This window comes from Lampris incognitus, chromosome 11 (genome assembly GCF_029633865.1).
Source record: "Lampris incognitus isolate fLamInc1 chromosome 11, fLamInc1.hap2, whole genome shotgun sequence".
NCBI classification, from domain to species: domain Eukaryota; kingdom Metazoa; phylum Chordata; class Actinopteri; order Lampriformes; family Lampridae; genus Lampris; species Lampris incognitus.
Window position 1 is genome coordinate 12276935 of NC_079221.1, and position 21464 is coordinate 12298398.

The window sequence follows — 21464 nt, forward strand, 5'->3', positions numbered from 1 at the left end:
CCACCCCCTCTGCCAATCCGGGGAGGGCTGCAGACTACCGCGTCTCCTCCGATACACGTGGAGTCGCCAGCCGCTTCTTTTCACCTGATAGTGAGGAGTTTCACCAGGGGGACATAGCGTGTGGGGGGACATAGCATGTGGGAGGATCACGCTATTCCCCCTGAGAGGAGGTGCTAGTGCAGCGACCAGGACACATACCCACATCCGGCTTCCCACCCGCAGACACGGCCAATTGTGTCTGTAGAGACGCCCGACCAGGCCGGAGGTAACACGGGGATTCGAACCGGCGATCCCTGTGTTGGTAGGCAACGGAATAGACCGCCACGCCACCCGGACGCCCAACCCTGGCTAGTTTAACGTTGTTTTTGTTGTTTTCTTTGAGAAATCAAAACAGAAAAAGAAAATTGTGGCTACCAGTGTCACCTTTTTAAAACCTGATGAATAAATTTACCGTTAGAGAAGCTGACAAAATATAACAGGATAAAAAAACGTACTCTGTAATTTGACAATGTACAACACAAGAGTATGATTAAGTGTTGATTTATTTATGTGCATGCGGATATGTGTGTCTGCATGTGTATATGTGCATGTCAGTATGTTGTGTCTTCTCACATGCATGTGTGAGTGTAGAAGAAAAACATGTAATCTTCTGAATGACTGACATCCCTCCCCTGGCTGGGAGCTGGTCACGGGGCCTGATGGAAGAGAGACTTCAGATCCATCCGTTCTTCTGTTTCAGCCGGGCCCCTCTGAGAATGCCTCCGTTTCCCCCAAACCGCCAGGCGGTGTTTCTCGCTCCACCACAAACTCCTGATGAGTCCTTGGTTAAAGGACGAGGAGACGGGAGGAGGTTGAGACTCTCATCCCAGCACCGCTGGCTTCGCTGGGGAGGTTAATGGGCTCCTCGGGAGGGTTGTGGGCCATACGAGCGTGCGAGAGAAGAACTGAGTGAATGAAAGAGTGAGCCAATTAGTAACATGAGTGAGTGAGCGATTGCGTCAATTAGCAATATGAGTGTGTGAACGAATATGAGTGAATGAATAAATAAGTGATTGAGTTAATTAGTAATGAGTGAGTGACAGTATACTGATGAAGGGGAGGGCGATGGGGTGGGGGGGCAGAGAGGTTGTAAAACAGCAGAGCCGGAGAAGGTGTGGAGACGTCCCGGTGCTCTCTGCATGTTTGGCTGAAGTCATAGTATTTGGGATAATGAGGCTCCGCAGAGCTGAAACTCCTGACTTCTGACGGAGCAGGAATACTTTCCAACCAGGGGAAAAACCAAGAGGAAAACAAATCCTCCACCAAAAACACCGCATAGTGCGCTCCACATCCAGCTGCAGACGCACACAATCAGATTGATTGACAGACGAACAGACGGGTGAGTAATAACACTATGTGAACACAGACATAATGGAAAAAAAGCAGCAGGTGCAAACATGCGTGTGGATTTTCCCTCAGCTCTTCTTAGCCGCTTCTGAAAGGGGCTCAGGTCTTTCTCCTCGCCTCTGCTGGAAGAGGGGTTTCATGCATGTGACTGTGTTTGTGAAACAGGCTTCGCCATGTTTAATTTGGAGAATAAGCAGCAGTCTGGAGTGCTCTTTGAATAAGTCATTGCCAGCGAGCGTTGGATGACACACCCTGCATTTTTTCAACACAACACGCTGCTGCTCACAGTGTCCTTGACCCCTCTATACCGCTCGCCACAACGCCAACCGTGACTTTTCCCTTACCGCTGACTTTAACTTGACGCTACAGACTCAGTCTTTGCTCAACTCGCGGCAGTCATTCTCCCTGCTGGTAAACAATTGGCGGGAAATGACTCGTAAACTGAACATGGCGCTATTCTTGGTAACCTATATCAGTAGAACGTAGTTTACATGGGGCGGCACAGTGGTTAGCACGGTCGCCTCACAGCAAGAAGGTCCTGGGTTCGAGCCCCCGGGTTGTCCTCTGTGTGCGATTTGCATGTTCTCCCCATGTCTGCGTGGGTTTCTTCTGGGGGCTCCAGTTTCCTCCCACAGTCCAAAGACATGTAGGTCAGGTGAATCGGCCGTACTAAATAGTCCCTAGGTGTGGATTTGTGTGCGTGTGTGTGTGTGTGTCGGCCCTGTGATGGCCTGGCGGCCTGTCCAGGGTGTCTCCCCGCCTGCCGCCCAATGCCTTCCTGGGATAGGCTCCAGCATCCCCGCGACCCTGAGAGCAGAATAAGTGGCTTGGATAATAAATGGACGGATAGATTACAAGACAGCCCAGCTCTTTTGTGGGGCTCACATGTGAGCATATACAATACAGTATCTTAAGATATTTTGGTCTTTTTTACTTTTTTCAGAGTACATATGCCAGAGGATATTGACGCAAGAGAGCAGAAAGCGCTTCGCCTAGGTGTGTACATGTGCATATGTATGTATGTGTTTGAGAGAGAGCGAGTCTACAACAGGCTGAGGGAAGATGTCCTGTGGAGATCTCCGTAGGAGACTCTGATACAAGCACTGTCAATCATGATGCTTCCCCCGCGAGGTGTGAAACGAGCATGGAGAAGTGCACATGTTCCCTTGTAATTCCCCCCCCCCCCTCACGTGCAAAAGAGGAAGGAAATGGAGAGAGAGATTTGAAATGGAGATAGAGATTTGAAATGGAAAGCTAATCCGAGGTAAGAAAGCACTGAAGGAAGCTGAAGCGGTGTGGCGCTGAACCACAAAATATGTAAAAAAATGAAAAATAGTATAAAGATTCTTTAATATGACTGTTACTGTGTAGTGTATTTGAAGTAATTCCAAATAAATAGTGTGTGTGTGTGTGCATTTGCATGCATGTGTGTGTGTGTGTAAGGCAGCTCTGGGAGTTGCATCCATCTGTGCAGTTAAAAACAGATGGATTGTCATCAGAAGTGACAGGGTGAGTGCCTCGCCTCACCTATGCCGGCACGTGGACACGCTTTTAGATTTACCTTGCAATAGCTGCAGAGCACACACACACACACACACACAGGGATGGAAAAGAGACAGGTGAAAAAACAGAATGACAACCAGAAGTGAAGAAGAAAGAGATGAAGAATAATGGAGAAATGACAGCAGAGTAACAGAGCGAGAGAGAGAGAGAGTCTACAACATGCACTCAAGTTTCCTTGAAATTCCAATCTCCCTCACCCAAAACAAAATCCCTCTCTTTTTTATTTATCTATTTATTTATTTATGTTCTGGGATTCGTCTCTTTGGCACGGGGGACAGCTCAGGGGAACCGGAACTGGCCGTATTTATCAGCGGCGGGTTGTTATACATATAACCACGTGTCGAGCCCCGGAAAGTCCAAAACCATCAGTCAACAGTCCCCTTCTATTTCGTCTGCTGCGGGTTACCATGGTAACGCCTACCACGGCGGGCAGGAGGACTGCAGGCGCGGTGAGGAGGGAAAACAGAGGGGGATACTTGATGGCATCGGGACCACGCTGAAGTTGTGCCAGTTGCACCACCGATTATAATGTAATGGGCCCAAACGGGAAGGGAGTCCAGTGACTATACAGTAACTTAGCAAAACCCCCGGCACACGCCATAGTGTTGAAATGGACAAGTGAATGACTAGTAATAATAATAATGATGATAACAATAATAATGCATTTTATTTATAATGCACTTTTCTTTAAAGGTACAATCCTTAACTGAAATAAAAATGAAATGGTTGTCCTGCTACCAAACGGACGATGCTATTGCTCCCAGATTGATTGACAGGTCTCTTAATACTAGGACTAACACTAAACAACAACTAAATCTGAATTTATCATATTTTCTGATGCTGTGCAAGGTTTATTCACATCGGTAGCGGTTGTAAAAATTGAAGTAAAACAGATTCATATTTTCATTACCATTTGATGAGGAAGGCAAAAATGCTTTATCTTCCATCTATAACTCAAACTGTTCAATTATGTATGTAGATCAGAATCAGAATCAGAACACTTTATTCATCCCCGAGGGGAAATTGGGTAAATGTCATAGGTGGTCAAATAAATCACAAATTGGACCTTTAAAAGGAAAATCTCAAAGGGCTTCACGCTAAAACCAAGCAAGGAAGTAAAACAGATACAAAAGTGCAATAAAAGAACAATTGATTGAAAAAAAAAACACTGTGAGGGCCCACATATTGTGAGGGTCTATTCCGTTGCCTACCAACATGGGGGGCTCGCTGGTTCAAATCCCCGTGTTACCTCCAGCTTGGTCAGGCATCCCTACAGACACAATTGGCCGTGTCTGCGGGTTGGAAGTCGGATGTGGGTATGTGTCCTGGTCGCTGCACTAGCGCCTCCTCTGGTCGGCCAGGGCACCTGTTCGGGGGGGAGGGGGAACTGGGGGGAATAGCGTGATCCCCCCACGCGCTACGTTCCCCTGGTGAAACTCCTCACTGTCAGGTGAAAAGAAGCAGCTGGCGACTCCACATGTAGAGGAGGAGGTATGCGGTAGTCTGCAGCCCTCCCCAGATCGGCAGAGGGGGTGGAGCAGAGACCGGGACGGCTCGGAAGAGCGGGGTAACTGGCTGGATATAACTGGGGAGAAAAAAGGGGGAAAAGACCCCCCCCCAAAAAAATAGGTCTTTCTAAAGTGATGGGTTTTTAAGACTACTTTGGTAATTAGTAAAAGATTACTTACTTCTTCAAGTGGTGATTTTAAAGAAAAATAAAAGTGCAGTGATGTCTCTGTGTCGACTAGAAGTTTGGTTTACATCCTGGAGATGTGTTGACACAGAAGACGAACTGATTTCTTTCTTTTCTCTGCATTGCAGAGAAGTGTCCGTTTGGGGGAACTGGAAAAGTGTGCGGAGCGCAGCGAGGGAGTGGATCCAGGAGTTTTGGGGGGACAGGGTGGAATGAATGAGGGCAATATGCATGAAAAAGTTGGGGGGCCACCCATCCAACCTCCCCATCAACCCCCCCCCCACCAACTCTCCTCTGTTCTTAATGATGACCCGTCTCCTGAGATGAGCCCTTAATTATGATTATAAGCCCGAGAGCTTTTTCGCTGCGGAGAATCCCGCTCCTCTTTCCTCCTCACTGTCGTTCCTTCTCCCCGTTTGTTCTGTGGCCCCTGACAATCCATCAGGGAAATGTAAGCCTTTAATTACCGGTAAAAATTATGGCTTTTGTGAACAGGTAGTCGGTTGCCCTCGCTTTCATCTCTCCTTCCCTCCGCTAATCAACCCTTTTTGATGACATAATAGTTGTTCCGTCCGGGGCAGCGGCAGAGAGGGGCCCATTATGGCATGAAAGGCATTGTGGGGGATTAGGTAGTGATGTGGTGATGAGCTGAATAAATGCTCTCTTATCTTTCTAGTAATATCCGACTGGTTCATTGGATCCAACATATGAATGCGCAGCAATAAGAGCCAGCGTCCGGCTTTCGGCCCGTCTCCGGAAGCCAAACCCCTTCGTATCCCACGGCGATCTGACACCGTGCACCATGGGAAACGCGATAACAGTTCTAGAAAAGACCTCAGCTCGCCTCCCCCTTTCTCTCCCTCTGACCTCTCGGTACCCTGGCAAATATAATTAGGCCTGAACACATACAGAGTGTGCTGTGACTCCTTCCATCACAAAGAGTCTCTGTCACTGGCCCCTCGCCATTATGGCTGGCTCGACTTCCTCCTCCTTCTCTTTGATACTCTGAGCTTCACGCCCGGCGATTTCGGAGACCGATTCTCCCGTTGCCGTCAGGCCACTGGGTTCATGCGAAATACCCTCCCCACTTCAGGACGTGACCGAACGGAGCACCACTTTTTTATGCGATGACATTGAGTCTCATCCTTGCTAAATGTGCTGTCGATGCATCCGCTTCGAGGAAGCTGAAGAAGCCCCTTTGCCCCCGAAAAGATCTGTGCCTTTCTGAGCAAGCAAATATTTTGAAAGTGAGCATCAGTTTTAATACCAGTGATTATCATCTAGAAATGAACAAGTCAGAGGAGAAAAAGGGGAAGGAGAAAGGTTTAGAGAGGAAAAATAGGAGCTCTGCAGCTGGGAAGGAATGGTGCAGGGAAAGAGAGAGGGAGAGAGAGAGAGAGAGAGAAGGGAAGTTTACTGCAGTGAAAAAGACTGCTGCTGAGAAAGATGGAGAAACACGCAGTGTGTGTGTATGTGAGAGAGAGAGAGAGCGAGAGAGAGCAAGCTGTAATTGGCTCATGTCCAGGGGGCTGGAGGCCAATTAAATGGTGTGATTTGAGCACTTGACGAGGAACATCACTTTAATGACCCGAGAGAGGCTCAGCTACAGGCGCTGACCCACTGACCAGAATACCAACCTAGGCCGGACTAACTCAGGCAAGACTAGAACAAACTCAGGCCAACCCTAGCCAGACCATCTCCATGTATAGTCTCGGGCATCGTCAAACCTTGCGCGTAGAGTTGCTTGGTCTTTAGTCTCTTCAGTCAGAATTCATATACTTTCCTACCAATGACTTTTCCCATGACTTTCTGCTTAATTTCCACGACAAAAGAGTTGCCACTGAAAAGGTGTGTTTTAATACGATGTATAATGTGAAGGTCAGTCTATACTTCAAACATTCTGTATGAGTGGCTCTGCTCTCAACAACTTTTAGAAGCCGTATTTTGTAACTAATTTGAAGTTACGTATTGGTGAAACGGCAATTGTCTGGTATTCTGTTGACAATCTAGCTAGCTAACGGATCTGAAAGCTAGCCGGCATGTAGTAGCATACTGAGACAAACTTGCACTCGAACACATGCAACGGGAATTTCAAAGCTCTGCCACAATGAGCCCATCTGCTGTTAGTACTATTTTTTTTAAAAATATTCAATCATCTTTAACAGAGTCAATGCTGCTTTATTCAGATTTCCATGGCTGTCCCTAAACATTTACAAATCATAGTTTTCCATAACTTTTCCAGGACTCTGACATTGTATTTTCAAATTTACCTTTTTTTTCTTTTTTCTTTTACAGATTTTTCATGACCATGTGAACCCTGTTCATTACAAAGCAGTATATTTTGCACATATGCAGAGGAAGAGGTTGGCAAAGAAGAAGTGGGATGGGTAGTCAGAGAGATGAAGAAAGTAGACAGGAGTACAATGAGATGCAGTGTAAAGTGAAGAGAGAGGTGGCAAAGGCAAAGGAAAAGGCGTATGGTGAGTTGTATGGAGGTTGGAAACTAAGGAAGGAGAAAACGACTTGTAGCAATTGACTAGACAGAGGGACCGAGCTGGGAAGGATGTGCAGCAGGTAAGAGTGATCAAGGATAGAGATGGAAATGTGCTGACAAACGAGGAGAGTGTGCTGAGAAGGTAGAAGGAGTACTTTGAGGGGCTGATGAATGAAGAAAATGAGAGAGAGAGAAGGTTGGATGATGTGGGGATAGTGAATCAGGAAGTGCAGTGGATTAGCAAGGAGGAAGTGAGGGCAGCTCTGAAGAGAATGAAGAATGGAAAGGCAGCTGATCCTGATGACATACATGTGGAGGCATGGAGGTGTTTAGGAGAGATGGCAGTGGGGTTATTAACGAGATTATTTAATACAATCTTGGAAAGTGAGAGGATGCCTGAGGAGTGGAGAAGAAGCATACTGGTACCGATTTTCAAGAACAAGGGCGATGTGCAGAGCTGTAGCAACTACAGAGGTATAAAGTTGATCAGCCACAGCATGAAGATATGGGAAAGAGTAATAGAAGCTAGGATACGAGGAGAGGTGACGATTAGCGAGCAGCAGTATGGTTTCATGTCAGGAAAGAGCACCACAGATGTGATGTTTGCTTTGAGAGTGTTGATGGAGAAGTACAGAGAAGACCAGAAGGAGTGTCTTTGTGGATTTAGAGAAAGCATGTGACAGGGTGCTGAGAGAGGAGGTGTGGTATTGTATGAGGAAGTCGGGAGTTGCAGAGAAGTATGTAGGAGTGGTGCAGGACATGTATGAGGGAAGTGTGATAGTGGTGAGGTGTGCGGTTGGAATGACAGATGGGTTCAAGGTGCAGGTGAGATTACATCAAGGATCGGCTCAGAGCCCTTTCTTGTTTGCAATGGTGATGGACAGGTTGACGAACAAGATCAGGCAGGAGTCTCTGTGGACTATGATGTCTGTGGATGACTTTGTGATTTGTAGTGAGAGTAGGGTGCAGGTTGAGGAGAGCCTGGAGGGGGAGGTATGCACTGGAGAGAAGAGGAATGAAAGTCAGTAGGAGCAAGAAAGGAATACCTATGCGTGAATGAGAGGGAGGACAGTGGTATGGTGAGGATGCAAGGAGTGGAAGTAACGAAGGCATACGAGTATAAATACTTGGGGTTAACTGTCCAAAGTAACGGGGGGTGCAGAAGAGAGGTGAAGAAGAGAGTGCAGGCAGGGTGGAGTGGGTGGAGAAGAGTGTCAGGAGTGATTTGCGACAGAAGGGTACCAGCAAGAGTTAAAGCGAAGGTTTACAACATGGTAGTGAGACCAGCTATGTTGTATGGTTTGCAGACAGTGGCACTGACAAAAAGACAAGAGGCGGAGCTGGAGGGGGCAGAGTTGAAGACGCTAAAATTTTCATTGGGAGTGACGAAGAAGGACAGGATTAGGAACGAATATATTAGAGGGACAGTTCAGGTTGGACGGTTTGGAGACAAAGCATGAGATGGCTTGGACATGTGTGGAGGAGAGATGCTGGGTATATTGGGAGAAGGATGCTGAGATGGAGAAACCAGACAAAAAGAAAAGAGGAAGGCCAAAGAGGAGGTTTATGGATGTGGTGAGGGAGGACATGCAGGTGGCTGGTGTGTCAGAGGAAGATGCAGAGGACAGGAAGAGATGGAAACGGATGATTCACTGTGGAGACCCCTAACGGAAGCAGCAGGAAGTTGTAGTAGTAGTAGTAGATGATATTTTGCACTGTCTCCCTATAATTAATATAACTGATAACTATAATATATTTGTTTGGCTTTAATTCATGTATTCATCATATGTTCTGCACTATTACACCACATGTGTAAACATTTAATTCCTCAGAGTGGTTATTCTAAATCTGCTTATCTATTCTATTACATGTCTATCCACCCGGAAATAGGAATCTCTCCTCTGATGCTTTTTAAGAGGTTTCTCTCATTTTTTTTCCTGTGAAGTTTTTTTTTTTGGAGCTATCCTCATCTGGATCGAGGGTGTAAGGATAAGAGGTGTTATATGTTGCACAGAATGTCATTGTAATTGACTGGAAAGCACTGTGGGACTTTAGCTGGGATTTAAGGGTACATGCTGTCAATAAAATCTGACTTGACTTTGGTGTGGGATCCCAAAATCTATTTAAATTCATCCCTAAAATAAATTAAGAATTCAAATTGGTTTCACTTATTTCGATAACTTCTTAAGTCTACGGAGAATTAAGTGCAAGCTTAAGTGGAATCAGGAAAATTGGAAGATGATTGTTAGATGATCACAAGAAGCGCTAGAAATTTGAAACCTTTTCATCCATCCATCCATCCATCCATTATCTGAACTGCTTATCCTGCTCTCAGGGTCGCGGGGATGCTGGGGTCTATTCCAGCAGTCATTGGGCGGCAGGCGGGGAGACACCTTGGACAGGCCTCCAGGCCATCACAGGGCCCACACACACACACACACACACACACACACACACACACACACACACACACACACACACACACACACACACACACACACACACATTCATACCTAGGGACAATTTAGTATGGCCAATTCACCTGATCTACATGTCTTTGGACTGTGGGAGGAGACCGGAGCCCCCGGAGGAAACCCACGCAGACACAGGGAGAACATACAAACTCCACACAGAGGACAACCCACCAAGGTTGGACTACCCCGGGGCTTGAACCCAGGACCTTCTTGCTGTGAGGCGACCGTGCTAACCACTGCGCCACCGTGCCGTGAAACCTTTTCAATCATTGCTTAATTTGTAAATCATGCGAAACACCACAGTAGCGTTATATTATTATGAAAATTATATACCTAGGGCCGACAGATAATTAACAACTTTCATTCTAAAGCTATCGTTGAGCCTTCAAACTAAAGTCAGCTTATTACTGCCTACTACTATTCTAAAAAGGAAATCGATCAAACAGCTGCTGCTGATTCAGAAGGCTGCTGCTCGAGTCCTTACTAAGACCAAAAAAGTGGACCACATCACTCCAGTCCTGAGATCGCTACACTGGCTTCCTGTCTGTCAAAGTATTGATTTTAAAACTCTGCTCTTGGTTTAGAAAGCACCGAATGGTTTCGAGCCAAAACCCATTTCTGACCTGCTGCTACACTATGAAGCATCCAGACCGCTCAGATGGTCTGGGACCGGTCTGCTTTCCGGCCCCAGAGTCAAGACTAAACATGGAGAGGCAGCTTTCAGTTTTTATGCACCACGTATCTGGGACAAACTTCCAGAAAACTGCAGGTCTGCTGCAACTCTCAGTTCTTTTAAATCAAGACTGAGGACCTTCCTGTTTGCTGCTGCCTTTTATTGAATAAAACTTGAAGCTTTTTATTTTCGTGTTACACCGCACTGTAACTTTTACTCTCTTTTGATTTGTTTTTAAATGTCTTTTTATTGCCTTACTTTGCTTTTCTTAATGGCTTTTGTTTTATGTAAAGCACTCTGAATTGCCTTGATGCTGAAATGTGCTACACAAATAAATTTGCCTTGCCTTGCCACGCAACACAAATCCTCAGATGCATGACACACTGTACATAAAAAATCCCAATGTAACTGCAATCACCTGTTAACCCACGAACCATTCCCCAGCAGATTCATACACATTCAGACACAACTAAAAACAAAAAGGTCAACAACCGCAATTATCTTTTGTTCATTACCAACAGCCATACTGTATTTCAGCAGCTGCAGAAACCTATGTGAATGTGTGTTGTATGCTTTTGCATTCAGCACACATTCACAGACATTTGTTATGTGACAATGCAACATGCATCACTCTCATATGTCCTTCTCTGGCAGGGAGTAAGCAGGGCTTTCAACAGAAATATTGAAAAAGACTTTGAAATAAACAAAACAGTGACATAATTACACAGCAAGGCAATATTTCAGAGGCATTTAGCTTCAGTAGGAGGACCTACTCACGTTCAGAATTTAGCGACACAGGTCTCAGGTGCGACAGACTGCGAGGGCAAAGGCAAGGTCAAGTTGAGAGCAGAAAGGAACAGACAGAAAAAGGTGCTTTGAGGTGGGTTCAAACTCTTCTACCATGGTGCCGATGGGTGGAGAAATGAGGTAGGGGTAATCTTGAAGGAAGAGTGTGTCAAGACTGTGTTGGAGGTGAAGAGAGTGTTGGACAGAGTGATGAGTATGAAGCTAGAAAGTAAAGGTGTGTTGATGAATGTTGCAAATGCATATGCCCTGCAAGTAGGGTGTGAGATAGAAGAAAAAGAAGAATTCTGTACTGAGTTGGATGAAGTGGTGGAGAGTATACCCAAGGAGGAGAGAATGGTGATTGGAGCAGACTTCAATGAACATGTTGGTGAGAGGAACAGGGGTGGTGAGGAGGTGGTGGGTAGGTATGGTGTCAAGGAGAGGAATGTGGAAGGACAGCAGATGGTGGTGGATTTTGCAAAAAGGATGGAAATGGCTGTGGTACATATTTCAAGAAGAGGGAGGAACATGGGGTGTTGTATAACAGTGGAGGAGGGTGTACACAGGTGGACTATATCTTATGTAGGAGGTGCAATCTGAAAGAGATTGGAGACTGCAAGATGGTGACAGGGGAGAACATAGCTAGGCAGCATTGGATGGTGGTCGGTAGGATGACTTTGGATTAAGAAGAGGACCAGAGTGAAGGCAGAGCCAAGGATCAAATGGTGGAAGTTCAAGAAGACTGGGCAACTACTGCAGAAATAGTGAGGGAGACAGCTAGGAAGGTACTTGGTGTGTCATCGCAGAGGAAGGAAGATAAGGAGATGCAGTGGTGGAATGAGGAAGTACAGGGAAGTATATAGAGGAAGAGGTTGGCGAAGAAGAAGCGGGATAGTCAGGGAGATGAAGAAAGTAGAAAGGAGTACAATGAGCTGCAGTGTAAGGCAAAGAGATGTGGCAAAAGCAAATGAAAGGGGGCATGGTGAGTTGTATAAGAGGTAGACAGAGGGAGCAATCTGGGAAGGATGTGCAGCAGGTTAGGGTGATGAAGCATAGAGATGGAAATGTGCTGACAAGTGAGGAGAGTGTGTTGAGAAGGTGAAAGGAGTACTTTGAGGGGTTGATGAATGAAGAAAATGAAAGAGAGAGAAGGTTGGATGATGTGGGGATAGTGAATCAGGAAGTGCAGTGGATTAGCAAGGAGGAAGTGAGGGTAGCTCTGAAGAGGATGAAGAGTGGAAAGGTGGTTGGTCCAAATGACATACCTGTGGAGGCATGGAGAAGTTTAGGAGAGATGGCAGTGGAGTTTTTAACTAGATTGTTTAACACAATCTTGGAAAGTGAGAGGATGCCTGAGAAGTGGAGAAGAAGCATTTTGATACCGATTTTCAAGAATAAGGGTGATGTGCAGAACTGTAGCAACGTTGATCAGCCACAGCATGAAGATATGGGAAAGAGTAATAGAAGCTAGGATAAGAGGAGAGGTGACGATTAGCGAGCAGCAGTGTGGTTTCATGCCATGAAAGAGCACCACAGATGTGATGTTTGCTTTGAGAATGTTGATAGAGAAGTATAGAGAAGACCAGGAGTTACATCGTGTCTTTGTGGATTTAGAGAAAGCATATGACAGGGTGCCGAGAGAGGAGGTGTGGTATTGTACGAGGAAGTCGAGAGTGGCAGAGAAGTATGTAAGAGTTGTGGAGGATATGTATGAGGGCAGTGTGACAGTGGTGGTGTGTGTGGTAGGAGTGACGTATGGGTTCAAGGTGGAGGTGGGATTACATCAAGGATCGGCTTTGAGCCCTTTCTTGTTTGCAATGGTGATGGACAGGTTGACGGACAAGATCAAGCAGGAGTCTCCGTGGAAAATGATGTTCGCGCATGACATTCTAGTCTGTAGTGCGAGTAGGGAGCAGGTTGAGGAGAGGCTGGAGAGGTGGCGGTATGCACTGGAGACAAGAGGAATGAAAGTCAGTTGGGTAAAGACAGAATACATATATGCATCTCTTGCCCACGTACTGACCTGTTTATTGTCTCTGACACACTTATGATTGCCACTTGTCTGTGAGTTTGTCTATGGTCTGGGTAGATTACAAAACTGAACTGCCCTTCTGGGACAAATAAAGTTGTCTGAATCTGAATATGCATGAATGAGAAGGAGGACAAGAGAATGGTGAGGATGCAAGGAGTAGAGGTTGCCAAGGTGGATGAATTTAAGTACTTGGGGTCATCTGTTCTAAGTAACGGAGAGTGCAGAAGAGAGGTGAAGATGAGCGTGCAGGCAGGGTGGAGAACAGTGTCAGGAGTGATTTGCGACAGAAGGGTACCAGCAAGAGTTAAAGGGAAGGTTTACAAGATGGTAGTGAGACCAGCAATGTTATATGGCCTGGAGACAGTGGCACTGATGAAAAGACAGGAGGTGGAGCTGGAGGTGGCAGAGTTGAAGATGCTAAGATTTTCATTGGGAGTGACGAAGAAGGACAGGATTAGCAACGAGTATATTAGAGGGACAGCTCAGGTTGGACGGTTTGGAGACAAAGCAAGAGGGGCAAGATTGAGATGGTTTGGACATGTGTGGAGGAGAGATGCTGGGTATATTGGGAGAAGGATGCTGAGATGGAGCAACCAGACAAAAAGAAAAGAGGAAGGCCAAAGAGGAGGTTTATGGATGTGGTGAGGTAGGACATGCTGATCGCTGGTGTGACAGAGCAAGATGCAGAGGACAGGAAGAGATGGAAATGGATGATCCGCTGTGGCGACCCCTAACGGGAGCAGCCGAAAAAAGAAGATAAAGGGTCCCTGGCTCCAAAACGTCTGAGAACCCCTGCAGTAAATGATGCCAATAGTACCTAATGAGGAGTAGCTGTTAACCTGCGAGTTGGACTTTAAGCAAAGTGGATCCTTACTGTTCATTTTATTCACTCATGAAATCTGATGATAGAACAGCAGAAAAATAATCAAGTAAACTAAAAAAGAAATTGGAAATAAAAAAAAAATACACTGTCAGTTTAAGATCGGAACCCCTCCCATACAGGACTCTGGGATGCTCTCTCCACTCCGGACTAAATGACATTCATGCATAATTTAAGAATAGTCCTGAATAACCATTACATTCATTTGTGGTGTAATAACCACAGGACTCTCCCATCTGTGCCTAATTATTTTATGCACAAATTAGGACCTTCTCATGCAGCCTCTGGAGCTTTTATTCCACACACTTCCGAGTTTACGCATGTTTCCCTGTCTCGACAACAGCACATCTAAAGAATTCGCTTAGCTTTCTTCTTTCATGCCTCCTCTCCATGCAAAAGCAAACACCTTTCCACTTGATTTCTTGAAGGGGGGAGAGAGAGAGAGAGAGAGAGAGAGAGAGAGAGAGAGAGAGAGAGAGAGAGAGACAGAGACAGAGACAGAGACAGAGAGCGAGCGAGAGAGAGACACCCACTGCAAGTATCTCCTATTCATCCTCCACATATCTCTTCCTTGCTTTTTTCCCTCAGCTTCCCATGCCCCTTTTTTTCCAGGCGTTCATCTCTTCCGTTTCGTTTCCTCCACCAAAGCCCTTGCTTATCGCCAGTCCACCCTGGCCTATTTTTTTTCCATTACCTGCCTTCGCTTTCTCTTCACTACAGGGGAACCACCCCCTACTACCACTGATACATACAAACACACACAAACACACACACAGCACCCACTTTTCTTTCTATCATACTTTGACCAAGCGGAGGGCACTGTCCCTCCTTCACCCCTCCTTCACCTCTCCCTCTTATCACTCGTCTGGCATTCCGTCCTTCCTCTCCGCCGCTGGCTTTGGAACGTGACCCTCAAATCTCCACACACCACTTCCTCCTCTTTCAGTACAGGCTTAGAGAGAGGGAGAGAGAGAGAGACACTACACTCATTACATTTCTTTCCTTCCTTCCCCTTCTTCTCCATCCTTCCCCTCCTTCTTGTCATCACACTGTTCCTTCCTCTTCTAAATCCCCTCTCTCGTCTTTCCTTCCATTTCTCCATCAGGCCACGTCCTCATCCCCCTTTAAAGGCTCGGCTTACTTCAACCTGAAGCAGTTCACATGAACACGGGGGACACCGAGTCACATCACACCTTTTCCCGTCTACAGCAACTCAAAGATGCTTGGAGAGGTTGTACATCATCTGTACGTCCCGGCTGCATCTCCCTCCAATGGTTTTTGGATGACTGTAATTGAAATACAAATGTCTTTTTTTCCCCATTATTGTGCGGCGGCTGTACTGAGGCCACTGCACGCCATGACATACCTGCAAGGAGTCAGGTACGCAGTTATCGTTTGTGTTTCCATTAGCAATTTTTTTGGGGATTTTTCTCCCCAATTGTACTTGGCGAATTAACTCACTCTTCCCAGTCATTGCTCCACCCCCTCTGCCGATCCGGGGAGGGCTGCAGACTACCACATGCCTCCTCCGAAACATGTGGAGTCGCCAGCTGCTTCTTTTCACCTGACAGTGAGGAGTTTCGCCAGGGGGACGTAGCACGTGGTAGGATCACGCTATTCCCCCCAGTTCCCCCTCCCCCCCGAACAGGCACCCAGATTGACCAGAGGGGGTACTAGTGCAGCAACCAGGACACATACCCACATCCGGCTTCCCACCCGCAGACATGGCCAATTGTGTCTGTAGGGACACCCGACCAAGCCAAGTAACAAAGGGATTCGAACCGGCGATCCCCATGTTGGTAGGCAACAGAATAGTTCGCTACTCTACCTGGACGCACTTCCATTAGCATTTGAGTTTAAATCAGGACCAGGAAGTCCCACAGAGAAACGACTTCCTGTTTAGTGAAAAGTTCTCATGACAAGTCTTCTAAAAATCTAAAAAAGAGAAACGCCTGCTCATTGTTTTTTCAGAACACGCTGTAGGGGGGTCCGCGGTGGTGTAGCGGTCTAAGCTTCGGCTTTGTGTCGATGCAGTTGCCCACTGGGGACCAGGGGTTCGCGCCCCGGTCTCGTCAGATCCGACGATGGCCGGACTCGATGAAGTAGCAATAATTGGCAGCGCTGTCTTCGGGGGGGTCGGCTTGTGTTCGTCACATGAATGCGTCTGTGTGTGTTGGAAAAAGCAGTGGTTCGGCCTGGATTCGCCTCGTCACGGAAGTGGCGAGGCATCTCCTTCGAGACTGCTGGCCGGAGAGATGCAGTTGGCGAACGCATGTACGATGGTGGGTGTTTGAATTAAAATAGGGATCGATTGGCCACTAAATTGGGAGAAAAAGGGAAAAATCAGAAATAAATTTAAGAAAAAAAAAGAACATGCTGCAGGATTGGTGCAGGATGTAATAATGGCATTGTCGGATACCAACACGTGGATGTGATGTGAATGTAAAAACCAATCACTGAATATCGATGTCATTCAGCCTCATTAGGCCTCCCGCCACTACAACCTGGTCGCGGCCTGTACGGTTATCGAACAGTGCATAAAATCCAGCGATAAAGATGGTTTGAATCTACTGGTTTGAGTTAGCAGAGCAAATGCAAGCCAGTCCATTTTCCACACATATGAAACACACCTGGCAAACCGCTGCAGAGTGGGCGTAGACTGGTGCAGCCCATAGACTGTTTACAATTGATTTCCAAATGTCACTTTCACACCTCCAAAGGAAGGCGCCCCGGAGGCGTCCTAATCAGATGCCCGAACCACCTCAACTGGTTCCTTTCGACGTGAAGGAGCAGCGACTCTACTCCGAGCTCCCTTCGGGTGTCTGAGCTCCTCACCCTCTCTCTAAGGCTGAGCTCAGACACCCTACGGAGGAAACTCATTTCAGCCGCTTGCATCCACGATCTCACCCTTTCGGTCACTACCCAAAACTCATGACCATAGGTGAGGGTTTTCAGGGCATGTCCAACTGGGAGGAAACCCCGGGGTAGACCCAGAACTCGCTGGAGGGACTACATGTCCAATCTGGCCTGGGAACGTCTTGGGATCCCCCAGGAGGAGCTGGAGGGCGTTGCTGGGGAGAGGGATGTCTGGAGTGCCCTACTTAGCTTGCTGCCATCCTGACCCGACCCCGGAGAAGCGGCTGATGATGAGATGAGATGAGTTTCACACCTTCACTTTCCTCACCTGATATCAGACAGAATTGTCAATTCGTTTCTCTCCATTTCCATCTTCCATGGCCTCCACTCTAACCAATTTCCGTGGGGGAGGGGGATTCGATTTTCCCTAACCAGTCACTAGAGACCAACGCACCCGCCTGAATCTAACATCTTTTTAAGTCGACGCTGATGCGTAGCCACGGCAACATACCGGTTTTGCTGGGGTTTTGAGAACGGAGCAAAGTAAAACCAAACTAAGATGTCGGATGGCATTGAGAAGACGTCGTCTAACAGCTCGACAATGGCGTTAGTCCCACCAGTGGCGCTGATTAGCTAATCGCCCCCCCCCCACCACCACCCCCCGTGGTGCTCATTGGATAATCGCCTTTTCAACCGAGAAACCGCTGTTTCATGTCACGATGCCAGACCAGAATAATCAGTCAACTCCGTGGAGTGGGTGGATTCAAAGGTCTGAAGCCAGGCGGTAACTTCCCGGAAGCAGAGATCTGCACTCCTACCTGGAGAAAGCAGCCTTTCAAACCTAATCTGAAAAGGCGAGGCACATTTGTATCGCACAGTTCATACACAAAGGCTATTCAAAGCGCTTCACATATGGACAAAAAGACACTGTATACGAGATACGGAACACATAAACAGAAGGAAATGAAGAGTTAAAACGTAGAGGAATAAAACAGCCGGAAGTGAAAGGCTAATCGGATGGCAGCAGAGCCCAGCCAATAAAACCCACTGAAATTCAAACGCAAACTTAACCAGGGAAAACTCACCGGAACAGCACTTGTAAAACAACATTTAAGTACGCCTTCATTTCTTGCATAGCGGGGGTCTGTGTAACACAAAATAGCCGCTCAAATAATCAGACAGTCATTTGACACTGAGGAGGAAGACCAAGTGTGCAGAACTTCAAGGTGGTGAACTCCAGAATATACAAGCTGCTCTTTAAGTACAACAACACACAGTGAAGAAAGGTTCACTTCAGGCACACTGACACAGAGTAGGATGCTGAATACGAAGCCTTTATTAACAATCAGGGCATGTCCATGTAGAAAACGGTTTTGAGCAGAAGGGTCTTGGTCAGGGTGTGGCAGGAAATAGATGTCAAACACAGACGACAGTGCACTCCAGTCAGGAATCAGGAACACTTGTATTAACTACGTATTTTGCCCAGCCTACAGCAGTGCAACATACAGACAAAAACACATTCAACTACAAGAACACACATATTCAGACTAACATATTTGACATCTATTTCCTGCCACACCCTGACGAAGATCCTGTGTGGTCGAATCCAGGCAACGTTTTCCACACGGAAATGCCCTGATTTTTAACGAACGCTTTTCATCCTTTCTCCTGCTCTGCATGAGTGTCTTGAATGCGACACACGGCCTGACCCAACTTCTGTCCCATCAGCCCCCCCCCCCCCCGACACACCAGCAGCATGTCCACCAGTGTGTATGCTGCAGGCTTTTGGGTGCAGATTAAGCTGCAGCCACGGGGGGCCTGCTTGTTGATAAATCTAAATCAAGGCTGACAATTGACTTGGGCGGAGCAGGATGGAGACACAGGGACCACCTCACCAGGGAGAGCAGAAATGTTGGCACACTAATACAGCCTGATGACGTCCCCTGATATTTGTGAAGTGCTGGGATAATTTCACTTTAGAAAAAGGGAAAAAATAAAAAACACCTGCGGGGACTTCATGGAGCTGCGGCACAGCATCACTTTCAGCCAATCAGAGCGGCTTTGAGGAGGCACAATAGGACATTAATTACAGCAATGATTTCCTAAGAGACAGACTGTGTTGGATTCCTGCATGGTGTGTGTGTGTGTGTGTTCACATACAGAGTATAGTATATACTCCATTGCGGCAGGGAAAAGATAACAGTACCAGTATCGTCCTCGGGGCCGCCCGCCCCAGTGATCGAACACACTCCATTGCAAACACACATGCGTGCATAGCTCTGCGGCTGAATCCTATAGGTCATGTTTTCCCGGTATCAACTTACGCTACCCATGGCTATAGGTGCTAATGCCCTGACACGTTAATGATGCGATATGTTCTCTGTCTTACGGCGACTCGGAATTGAGCAGAGCTCTCTCACATTGATCTGAGAGACTGTGGCAGGACTGTGACATTTTGGAGACATCAAAAAAAAAAAAAACCCATCGTCTCTTATTTTCATATTTCACCCCTTGTCTCTGAGGATTTCTGCTTTAAAAGAATAAGCCTGGAATCTGGTTTCTATGGAAACAGAAAAGTTCACTTTCCCTTCCCAGCTTATCCCTTTGCGGAGAAATTGGCTTTTAATTATCACCGGAGAATGAAGACCGCTTGTCCCCATACAGAGAGTGTGTGGTTGTGTGTTCGTGCACACACACGTGTGTGTCTGTGAACGTAGCCAATTAAGTATACTGAAAATGTACTGTGTGTACAACACATATACCTGTGTCCTCTGTCAGCTATGGACTGTGTTTCAAAGTGTGTACTTGGGGGACTGTGCACACCAACATGTCTTCAGTCAATAGTGGGTATGTGCAGAAGTGCCACATAAAGCATGCACAGAGTTACACGCATCATAAATGCACTTTTGCACAGAGCTACGGAGGGTGGCATAAAGGAGAAATGATGCTGCTTTATCCTGGGTTACCGGCGACCTGAAGGCCCTGTTTCATGAAAAGAAGAGAACCTTTCGGAAAGGGGACCGAGCGGAGCTCAAATCTGTACAAAAGGAACTAAAACAGAGACTAAAGGAGAGCAAGGACTCCTACAGAACTAAACCAGATGGAAAACTGCAGAAAAATAAGGATAGGGATGTCTGGAGTGGGATGAAAGGGATCACTGGCTTCCAAGAGGAGGGGCAGGAGTGCTGCTGAGGGGAATTTAGAATAGCCAAATGAGCTGAACCAGTTTTTCAACAGGTTTGACTCATGCCCCCTCACCTCCAGCAGCCCCCACACTATCCTTCTAAGTTGCCCACTCACGCAGCCCCCAGATCTGTCCCTTTCTGACATTAATTCTTCCCCTGTTGACACCATCAGTGGAGGCCCCAGTTCTCGTTCACACCCCCTCTCCCTTCCACTGACATTCACTGCAGACCCTGCCACGTCCCCCACTCCCCAAGCTGGACTATACATCACAACCAACCAGGTGAAGAAAGAGCTGGAGAGACTTCACCAGGGTAAGGCTGCTGGACCGGACAGCATTAGCCTCTGGGGCTGAAGGTGTGTGCTGACCAACTATGTGGCGTACTCCAGCACCTTTTCAACATGAGCCTGCTCCTCAAGAGAATTCCTGTGCTATGGAAAACATCATGCCTGGTGCCAGTGCCTAAGAAGGGACGTCCCACAGTCCTGAATGACTACAGGCCAATAGCACTAATCTCTCACATAATTAAGGTTCATGAACAGATTGGTTTTAGCATACCTCAGACCACTGATGTGCTCATCATAAGACCCCCTGCAGTTTGTGTATCAGCCACATATGGGTGTGGAAAATCCAATAATATACCTGCTGCAGAGGGCCTACTCCTTCCTGGACAGACCCAACAATATAGTGCAGATCATGTTCTTTTCTAGCGCCTTCAAAACTATCCAGCCTACACTGTTGAAGGGTAAACTGGACTGCTTGATGGACAGACTGCAGTTTGCTAGGCTACAGAGCTGTGTGTCTGCATGTCTGGTGAGTAACATCAGGGCCCCCCAGGGGACTGCACTATCTCCCTTCCTGTTCATCTACACATCATACTTCAAGTACAACTCCGAATCCTGTCATCTGCAGAAATTCTCAGATGACACTGCCATCGTGGGGTGTGTGGAGGGTGGCCAGGAGGAGTACAAGGGCCTCGTGGATCGCGTTGTGAAAACCACCTGCAGCTGAAGGTGGCCGAAGGCATCAAAGCAAAGGATGCCAACAGACTGAATAAACTCATAAAGAAGGCTGGGTCTGTTATTTAATCCAAGCTGGCCACACTGAAGGAGGTGGTGGAGGACAGAATGCTGGCTAAACTACTGGTGCTCCTGGGCAATGGCTCACACCCCCTACAGAACATGTTAGCCAAGCTAAAGAGCACCTTTAGCAACAGTCTCGTTCAACCCCGTTGTTTTAAGCAGCAATACAGGCGATCATTCCTGCAGGGTGCTATCATACTTTACAATTCATCTGCCTTTGCCAGGCCTGCTGATATTGAACTGCTCATGGCCTAACTTTGCCTTTACACTTGAAACTTAGCACAGAAAGTTGAATCAGTTCATCTGGACACAACGTTTATTGAGAGACACGTTTCCATCACTCATCTAAGTGACCTCTTCA

At 47.0% G+C, this 21464-nt stretch overlaps 1 protein-coding gene across 1 annotated transcript in view; it reads right to left on the reverse strand.

The window, feature by feature from the left end:
• Positions 1-21464, reverse strand: part of il1rapl1a (interleukin 1 receptor accessory protein-like 1a) — a 164335-nt gene that overhangs the window by 28214 nt on the left and 114657 nt on the right. The window contains 1 exon segment of the mRNA XM_056289885.1: positions 9017-9032. Coding sequence (XP_056145860.1) covers positions 9017-9032 — 16 coding nt within the window.